A 10,000-nucleotide genomic window follows, 5' to 3' on the forward strand; every position below is an offset into this window, starting at 1 on the left:
TCTTTATAGGGACGGAAACCCCAAGTGACTCGAGAGAGAGAGGACCACAGTTGAGATTTAAAAGTCCATATAGCAGTATGGCTGCCAAGCCCCCATGATTCCTTCCCAGTAGCTCTGGCTTTTCGGTTGGAGAGTTTAATGTCCAAAGCGTTGTTATGTGCTTCAATTTCACATCCGCCTGTTTGGCACGACTATGAAAATCGCTCATAATCTCTAACACCAGATGGAAATATTGAGAAAACGCAATCTCAACTGAACTGGAACCATTCAATCAGATATACTCTGGGGTCCCGTCCCGCATTTTCACTTCCGATTTCGGACTTCGAGCCACCTGTTATTTCAGTTTAAAACTATGTTCTTTTTGTCGTTCTAGTTGACCCCAAGTAGACCGACTGCATGTTTGCAGTTGGCTTTCGCTCATGCTGGCTGTTTGTTGTTTGGCATGTTATACGTTTTTTGACACAGCTCAGAAATGTTGCTTATATAAACAACGGCTCAGGTGAAGACATCTCAGGTGAAGAAGGAGGACAGACCTGAAAAGCAGGTGACAGCTCACGCCAAGGGAAGCACGTCCTCAAAAAAAACAAGGTGCAAAAAACCTCACCTGGGCCCTCAGGAGGCTGGGGAAAAATATCAAAAATAACAGGCCTACAGTAGAGCGACCAATAGGCCCGATGCATTGAGATAATTTGCATACCAAACATTATGCAAAACAAACAAAAAAAGATTGTTTTGTTTGTTTTGGCAGAACAATTGCAGGTTTTATTCTCTAATCCTCACAGTGACATCTGTCTATAGAGGTGTAAGGATTCCAGGATTGTCTGGAATATTGTCTATCACGTAGTCATGGAAAGTTTTCTTGAGTGAGAGGCCTCTGTAGGGATTTGGGTTAGAGGAAGCATGAATACATGAATAATACAATAAACATGCTATTAAACTGCAATTACCAGGTAGTGATTTTAAGTTTTTTCTTATTGTTAACCGTAGATTCATCTCAGGTCCTGTTATGGAGGCTAAACCTAAAATTAAAAGAATAACCTAAAATTGGTCTCTCTCTGTATATATAATAATAGGCTTCTGTTAAAATGCTGAACCACCGAAATCACATAATGTACAATAATGAGGAATACACATTAATGTACAGAAACCAGCGCAGTATCAAATTAATTTGTGTTGATTGTTACTTTGTTGTAATTATTATACTGTCAATCCACACAAGCGTCCTTTTAAACAATACTTGGTCGTCGTACAGTTTACGCATGCAACCGAATGAGGGGGTAGCTGCTCTTGCCCAAGTTCGGGGCAGCGAAGACTTGAACAGCAGAGTCGGGCCACCTTAAAATTCTTTTTGTGATATGATTTCCTGAAAACGCTTTGCACCAATCACAGGCAGCCAACCTTACCTGCTCCGAACGGGATTGGTTTACGCGCAGCGAAAACAGTCCCCGAACTCTCAGGAAGAGTTTGTTTGGAGGCAGTAGAGAGTGACAGCTAGAAAAAAACGCAGAAAGGAAGGAGGAAAATTTGCTCTGATCACGCCATTGCTATCCGCCGATGAATACGACAACTTTAAGAAACTCTATTATCATTTAAGCACATTTGGATTTAAGCGTTTCGATTGTGAAGTTATGACCTAACCGGGTCATTTGGAGGATACAGCGTTTGCACTTTGACGGAATAACGTCCTTTGGGGATTTTAATACATAGGTTTGATCTCTTTCTGTGGAGTGGAGTAGAGTGCAGCTCAAAGGATAAATACAGATAACCTGAACTCTGAATAATAGAGAGCCTAACACCATGTTGGGAAATGCGGGGATCTATGCGGCCAAGAAGCGCAAAAAGCCTGTGCAGAAAATGTAAGTTTTTTATGATATTTTAGAAGAAGACAAGCCCAGACTGACCACATGATAGTGACATGTTACTTAAACTGTAAACATACACGCAAATGGATCAGGAGCAGGGCTCAAAGCAACTAATAATTGAATACAAATAGGAATAGGATACTAGTCTTGTGCTGCATAGTGTCGGCACGTTCACATGTGACATTTTGTCTTGAAAGTAGGCAGGCCACTGGATGTGGTTGGCAACTTTAGATAATTTCCTAAATCGATATTTTCACACTCATAAACGTGAATAAGTGTTAAAAAACAACTAGTCTAACTTGTATGCTTCAAATATGCATATGAATGACCATGTGCTGTGTAGAACCAATTCCCTCCACCTTTCAAATCAGCCATTGAAGTACGCGTAGCCTACACAACCAAAATAACAATACTTTACAAATCGTCAGTAATATTACTGTCAAGTCTATGCATGTTTCGTACATAGTCTATAACAATGCTCAGGTCACAAATGCACATAAAAAGAACAAACGATTGTTCGGTGAAGTGAGTTCGTTCCTCCGCATACCCGCGTTGAAGCCGACTCGTACAGTACTGGCTTCTCCGATTTGTCGAAGGGAACACAGGGTAGAAATGTGGGCCTGCTGGTTGTGTATGCAATGAAAAAAACTTGTTTTCTATATTTATCTTTAGCCATTGGCAGTGTTTGTGAAGTTATGGGCAATATAGCAGCGGTAGTCGTAACTCGTCCGAAGTTGGTGGGGTTACCTTAAGATTCGCTCGTGGTGTATAGTTTTGGTCTGGCATGGAAATAGTACTCTTGCATTAATCATAATCAAGTTGAGAGTTGGCGGTGCTCTCACGCGATGCTTACAGGAGGGAGGGGCGATGCTGGGGGAGCTGGCCCCAAGTATGTTATTGTAATCTGATATACGGTTTTTTCTCATTATGAGAACACAATTTTTTGTCTTTCGTTCTTTTCCCCCTCAAATTAACATATTTTTAAGTCACGCAAACTGTTACGCAACTGTGGTCGTTGGCAGAATGCAGCGCCCCTCTTTTTTTGTGTTGTTGTAGCTTGTTAATTCACCATCCGCAGAAAACTTTCGATGGATAGTCGGCTCGGGAGTTTGCAGCTGCACTTTTGGAATGTCCATTTAATGACCAAAAGTGTGGGACGTTTTATCAGAGAAGGAACAAGCTAGACTTTTACTCGCGGTTACCAGTCATGTGTGCTTTTAGACCTTCGACGTTCGAGTAGCATATTTTAACTATTGTTATGTTCAGTTAATAAAAACAACAACTCGGAGGCATATTTGCCACGTTAAGATAACTGGAACTTGTTTTGTACCGAAAATAGACTTATTCTTGTTTTGACTGAATGCTAATGCCGTTGTACTTTGTGCGTCTGTTCGACGTTGTTGCAATCGAGCGCATCTTACATTTGTGCACGCCGATTTGAAATTCTATGCGTCCAAGCACTCCACAAAAGGAAGTGATATAGGCTAATTATAAGGCAGTGAAGGCCACTGTGTTCGGGATTGATTCGTCCCCACATATGTTGATAGACAGTGAAGGCCACTATGTTCTGAATTGATTCGTCCCCCATATGTTGATAGACAGACAAGGTGTGTGCAAATTTAATTTCATTTTATTTATATACGGCCTAGTAGTCAGAAGCGTATCTCTGCTATGCGGGTCATCCAAATGAGGGCAGGACATGAGTTATAGCACCCAGCCTGTACCTGTGAACAGCTCAATCAGTGTGTGCCTTGTGTGTGTGTGTGTGTGTGTGTGTGTGTGTGTGTGTGTGTGTGTGTGTGTGTGTGTGTGTGTGTGTGTTTGTGTGTGCGTGCGTGCGCGCGCGCAACAGTGTTGCTGTCACCTGTGAAGTTTAAGGGCAGCCTTTTTACAATGCCTGCCCTCATTTCTCGGCGGAGGAGTGCCCCAGTGTGCAGGGAGCCTTTGAGATAGACGGCTCGACTTGCTCCAGCGAGTGCGATCGCTCCCTGGGCGAAAATGTCTGCGCCGGAGCACAAAGAGAGTATTGAGAGCGCATGTAACTGGACTCCAGTTCAGACGGGGCTCATGGAATGCGTTAGAATTATGCTCCAAAAAAAGATGGTGGTTGTGGTGGTGGGTGGAGGGGCTGGTTGTGTGTGGGTGGGTGATGGGTTGGGGGGGGGGGTCATGTTCTGTCCTCTATCCTTCTCTCATGCCCCCCCCCCCCCCCCCCCCCATCACCGCCTCTTCTCCTCTTCTCCACAAAACCTTCTCAGGTACACCACTATGTACACACACACACGCACACACACACACACACACACACACACACACTCAGGCACACACATCCATAGGCTCCTGTACACACAAATCTACCTGTGTGAAAAACAAGTTTAAGCCCCTTTGTGGGGGCCCTTGCTCCATCGTGTAGGGAACAATGGGCTCCGGTTGGAGAGTGTCAGGGTTGCCGCCGAACTCTTTCGCTCTGGGAGCCCCAGATTGATGACTTTCACTTGGGAGGGAGAGGGAGGGAGGGCTGATGTGTTGTGATGTGTTGTGTGCTCTAGGAAGTTTGACTCCACTCACAATGATGTCATTGTGAGTTGCACAGCCTTGCTCAGAGACTTGTGTGTTGAGCAGCGTTCCCCTGGGCAAGGTGCTAAGCCCTCCTTGCCGAAAACATGCCCCATGGATGCAACGGGTTGCTGTGTGTGTGTGTGTGTGTGTGTGTGTGTGTGTGTGTATATGGGTGTGTGTGTTTGTTGGGAAGGGTTTGAAACATGAGCTGATAACAATAACTTGACCACGAAAGGATTTTAGGAATCACAAATGAACTGTCAACCAGCCCAGACATAAATTAGGCCTATAACACATTTATGACTAATTCACATACGCTTAGTTGTGTCTTTTGCTTTCTACATCTTTCTAAACTCTGAATATCGGTAAACAAAACCCCTCACTCGTGAGCTGTTGGAAAACCACCTCTTTGATTAATCATGTGGAGTTTCCATTGTTGCCTAGCGATGCTGAAACTCATTCCCGTGGGTGACCCTGTGGTGCTAGCAGCGCTAGTTGTGCTAGTAGCATTAGTGGCAGGCTCCATGCACACAGATCCGCACACTCAGAGGCTGAGCTCTGTGGGGTTGAAGCAGCCTGGAGAGAGAGCCCGCTAATGATCACTTATGATATTATTAACATTATTTCTATTGTTTTCTTCTCTCTCTCTCTCTTTCTTTCTCTCTCTCTCTCTTTCTCTCTCTCTCTCTCTCTCTCTCTCTCTCTCTTTATCCCTCCCTCCCTCTCTCATTCTTTCTGTCTCATTTGGGCAAGGGTTACTGAGTGTCTTTAGCAGTCAGCAGTGAACCTGGCGAACTGGAAAAAGCTCCCTTGTGACAGGCAGAGCATTGCCTCGGCCCAGATACACCCCCTCCCAGTTCCTCCTCGCACACCGCCCACCCCACCCCCTCGCCCCCCGCCCCATTTCAGCTGGCCCAGCGCTCGCTCGCTCGCTCTTGGCAGTGATGTGACGTGACTGCACTTACAAAACTGACAAAAGCTCATTATGGAACTGCTTACTATCGCGAGCCAGTTAGAGGGTTATTGTTGGCAGCAAAACCGGTGGATTAGAATTACTTTGATACCCCAACCAAGAGCAAGAGGAACTTTTTTTAGGCACTTAAAAAAAAGATGAAAATGAAATTTAATAAAATAAAAAAAATGTGGAAACAAAGGACACTCTGATCCACAATTAGACGTGTCAAATTCCTAGCGCAGTGCAACTCACTCTCCGCGCTTCTCTTGTTCACTCAGCTTTAAAAGGAAGAAAGTGTGTTTACCAACATGCCCAGAAGCCCTTACATCAACTTAGACATGGTTTCCCTTTATTTGGTGGGGACAGTGCATCTTCAATCAGATGATGTATTTGGTGATGGGTTTTGGATAGATGGTGGCAAGAGGACTCGCCAGATGGAGACCATTTGACTTTTATTACATATTGTGTGTGTGTGTTTTTTTCCCCCCCTCCTAGCTGATCAGAAACACATGTCTTAGGTTATCAAGGGAGACAGACCTCCCCGCAGATGAATATCTCAAAGGAGCTCGAGTGCTGTAACGCAGAGTATAACTCAAACAATGGCAGGAGATACTCCCCTGCTACAGCACAAGCGGTGAACTCGCTGCGTTTGAGGATTTAAGGCACACACAAGGGCCTTTGAAGTATTGTATTACACTGAGGCTATTTTGAAACAAAAGCTTTATAACAACAACAAATACTGTAGGTATTGATATGAGTTGAGACTATCCACATTATTAAGTTCTTTACGTATATCTTGTCACATTTCATATACTGTAGTTCATAGTTTGCGTGTGTTTTGTTTATGGTAGAAAGAGGTGAGTGTCTTTTATTTAGCGTAGGCGGTGAAACTTACTGTGAGTGTTTTGAGATGGGTTCTGTTGCCAGTGTACTGTAAGTGACAGAGGCCACAAACTGGCGTGTTGGTATCACGTTGATGTCGTGAGCAAAAAGTGTGAGGTGTCCCTACAGCGCACTGTAGCCCTCAACAGGAAAGCAATCTTGTAATCTCCGCAACACTGCTTTAAGCTCCCATATTTCATATTTTAAAAGGATAGGGAATGTTTCGTCATTGCTGGGTCTTCTTCAGGCAATTGTTTCGCCTGCACCTGCCAGAAGGTGGGATGTGCATACAGTAACTTTTTTGAACAGATGTTACTCTTCGACCTCCACGGAGAGGAGATGGAACCCCAGCTCCTCTCTAGACATCTACGGATTTGATGATATAATCCCTCAGCCCAAATGAGGCAAACATTGAAATGCCGAGACGCTGTTGGGTGGTCCCTCTCGCTCTCCCGGGGAATCTTGACTGCAGAATAAGCCATTGGTTTTGCTCTAAATCACAATTAATGGGAATGTTTTGAAGCCTTGGTGTAATTCGTTTGGAATGTGAATAACAACAATTACTCAGTAATTCCCCCATTAGCAGGTTCTGTTGACTTTCACAGTGTGCAGTACTGGAGCAGGAGCTGAGAAGATCGGCCCAATTTAACACGTTTATTAAGTTACTGAATAGTGTCAAACCTCAAAGCAACTTCTGCCAGTCATTGGGGCACCCTATATACTCTTAAGATAGTTTTATTTGGGTTTTGTTTAGATAGATCAATTAAATGTATAAAATAGTACCAACATTATCTGGAAACAGTTAGAATAAACCCAACATGATTTGTTTTGCTTATTTTGTTTTGTTTAGAATAGATTCGATGTCATACGTTGTAACAAATCTCTCACAAAACTGGAGATTTTGGTCGTGGTCCGTTTTTGACATAAGTAATCCCTAGGTGTGTCCTCAATTATCAAGCCATAGTTGTAGCCTCTGCCCGCACAGTAAAAATAGAGTGGCTGTTCCCTCACAGCTGAGTGGGGGAGGGGGTCAGTCACAGTCTGCAGAGTATTAGAACACTGTTTCCTGCTTGGGTGCTTGAACGTCACCAAAGACTCCGTGAAAAAAAGAGTGTTCAGAAAAGAACCTGACAGACATCTGTCTACTTTAAAAAGCCGTTTTGTTGGGGATTGTCATCGGAAGCTGGATTTAAAGGCTGCGTCAGGTTGTGGGTTTCGTAATGTAGGGTTGACTGTAAAACTTGATTATAACCTCCGCTTCAGGTTAGTTCAGTCAAAGCCACAGACATTTGTGCACATTTGTGCAAGTTTGCTGTTTTCTTTTCATAGCTTAACAAGGTGCTGGCAGCACCAAAGTCATTGGGTCATCAGTCAAGGTCATTGGGTCAGTGCCTAGAGCACATATGTATTAGCTATACAATACTGTATGTCTTTTTGATTCAAAGCGAATTGAATCGAAGTCTAAGGTGCCTTCATATAAACCCTGATAGTGTCTCTAACTGCTTTTAGGGAATAGAGGGTAAACCTACTGGTAGCACTACAGGATGCCTCATCCAGGGTTCTCGTCTTGTACCTACATGTAACCATAAGACGAATGCACACCTAGCCGACTTCAAAGCACATGCTGTGATGCAGACTTTGTTTGTTTAGTCCTTTTGTGTCGCTTTGTGTTGCCTGTTTGGGCGGAAACAAGTTGCACCGCTGCGCATACATCAACGACCGCCTACTAGCGCACACCTACCTACAGGCTACCTTCTGCTTCTAGCACAATATGACTGCATCAACTAGGGGCATTGCTAGGGGTCTTTTGAGAGAGTCTGAGGTGATAAACAAAAGTCAAACTGTATTTGTAGATCCAGTCACAGAGTCAAAATGGGAATATCTAATGTGCTTCTATCTCACTTCTTGGCAACAAACAAGCAAGCTAAACAGCCAATTAGAGTAACTCTCCTCCTGAGACCTCCGACGCAGATTCACCACGTTGAATCGGCCATAAATTAGTCCATGTTGCATTGGCGATAAATTAGTCCATGTTGAAACGGCCATAAATTAGTCCATGCTGAATCGCCCATAAATTAGTCCATGTTGAATCGGCCATAAATTTGACTAGGTTGAATCGGCCATAAATTAGTCCATGTTGAATCGGCCATCACTTTGACGAGGTTAAATCGGCCATAAATTTGCTTGTCTTCGTTGGCAGAGCTGCACACCCAGCACTGGTTGGTGCTGCAGATGCTCATGGACTGGCCAAACGTCATCAGGTGTCCGACTGTGAGCTTGGCCTATGGACCCCAGTAGATAATGTTCGAGTTGGTACCACTCTAGAACCAGACTTTGGAGCTTAGAAACCTAGCTGGGTCTGGCCTGAGCTGTTTTAGAGTCAGCTGTTGAAAGTGGGTTTGGGATCTGCACCACAGCAGGGCCATAAGACAGCCACTGTCAGCTAGTTTAGTGGAAAGGAAACGTTGTTGGTAGTTTTAGCCCTGGACTGGAAAAGAACGGTGGTTTCCGCACAAGAGAACGTTTTTTAAACGACTCGTCGACCGCCACTTTCTGCCCCCAATGACGACACCCTGGTGTCACCCCTGAGGCATGAAATAAACCCTGAGAGGGGTAAAAATGGCTGAAAGCAGCTCTTTGTCCCTGGGGCCCCTTTCTGCAGTGAGGTCAGTTTCACTTTTTAATTCTGGGAAAGTATAATTTGGGTCCTCTCGTTTGGCTCGGGTTTCTGCAGCAGTCCCAGTGGGCTGGGTCTTCAGTGAATGCGTTAAGTGTTGGGTTTCAGGCCTACTTTTAAAGCGCCTGTGATTTCCCCCAAGATCTTGCAAGAAAAAAAGCAAAACAAAAAAAACAAAACAAGAAAAGTTAGAGCAAATGACATTGTTGCTTGCCATGCGAGAGTGCTCGGCTCCCTAAATGTTCCCTTTTTTCAGTTTTTAGGTTTGGTCACTTGAAAACTACTCCCAGTTTGTGTTCATGAGGATAAACATGTCAAGTGCATACAAATTAAATGGTGTATTTTCAACATGCTCACAAAGTCCACAGTGGAAATCTATTGACAGCTAAAAAAAATCCCCTGTGATCTCAGGGAATTACCAGTACGGGAAGCACCAATGCAAAGCCAATGTAAAGGTAACAACAAGCCAATGATAAGGAAACATGAAGGCAATGTTTAGGAAACACTACACAACGTTAAGGTAACACTAGGGCAAGGTGACACCAGCATTAAGGCAATGTTACAGTAACATTAATGCAACACTGAGGCAACGTTACGGAAAAGCTAAGACAGCTCATCTAGTATCTGTACTCTGGAAACTGTGTCTGTGTCTCATACTGCATACTTCCGTCACACTGCTAGTGTGCAATGAGCAGTTATTTGCTTAGTGCCCACTTTTAGTAGATGGTTAGTATTGTCCCAATATCTGCACTACATACTTAAAGTAAACTAAGTATTTGAAGTGTGCAAGTAGGTGGTTTGAGACCCAGACCGTGTCTATCCCCTCTCTCTCTCCTCTCCATAACCCAGAGAGGCAGCCGCCTGGCCCTCGTTACAAATTAATCACAAGTAAGAGTCTAGACTGCAATTAGGTCAGGAAAGGAAAGCCTGTGGCCTAAGGAGGAAGAGGCTGGGTGGCTCGCCATGAGAAAGGAGCCTTTGCATCCTGCCAGCTAGCAGCCATGCCTAATAGAGGGATCCTGCCTTGTGTTGGAACAGCCCATAATACTCCCTGCATAGTGACTG

At 44.2% G+C, this 10,000-nt stretch overlaps 1 protein-coding gene across 1 annotated transcript in view; it reads left to right on the forward strand.

Annotated features, from left to right (window-relative positions):
- Positions 1-1,488: 1,488 nt before the first annotated feature.
- ahr2 (aryl hydrocarbon receptor 2) overlaps positions 1,489-10,000 on the forward strand; it is a 105,772-nt gene continuing 97,260 nt past the window's right edge. The window contains exon 1 of the mRNA XM_062527770.1: positions 1,489-1,856. Within this exon, the coding sequence (XP_062383754.1) occupies positions 1,798-1,856 (59 nt within the window). The 5' untranslated portion in view covers positions 1,489-1,797. The remainder of the gene's footprint in view (positions 1,857-10,000) is intronic.

The sequence above is a fragment of the Sardina pilchardus genome, chromosome 23, assembly GCF_963854185.1.
Source record: "Sardina pilchardus chromosome 23, fSarPil1.1, whole genome shotgun sequence".
In the NCBI taxonomy this organism is placed as follows: domain Eukaryota; kingdom Metazoa; phylum Chordata; class Actinopteri; order Clupeiformes; family Clupeidae; genus Sardina; species Sardina pilchardus.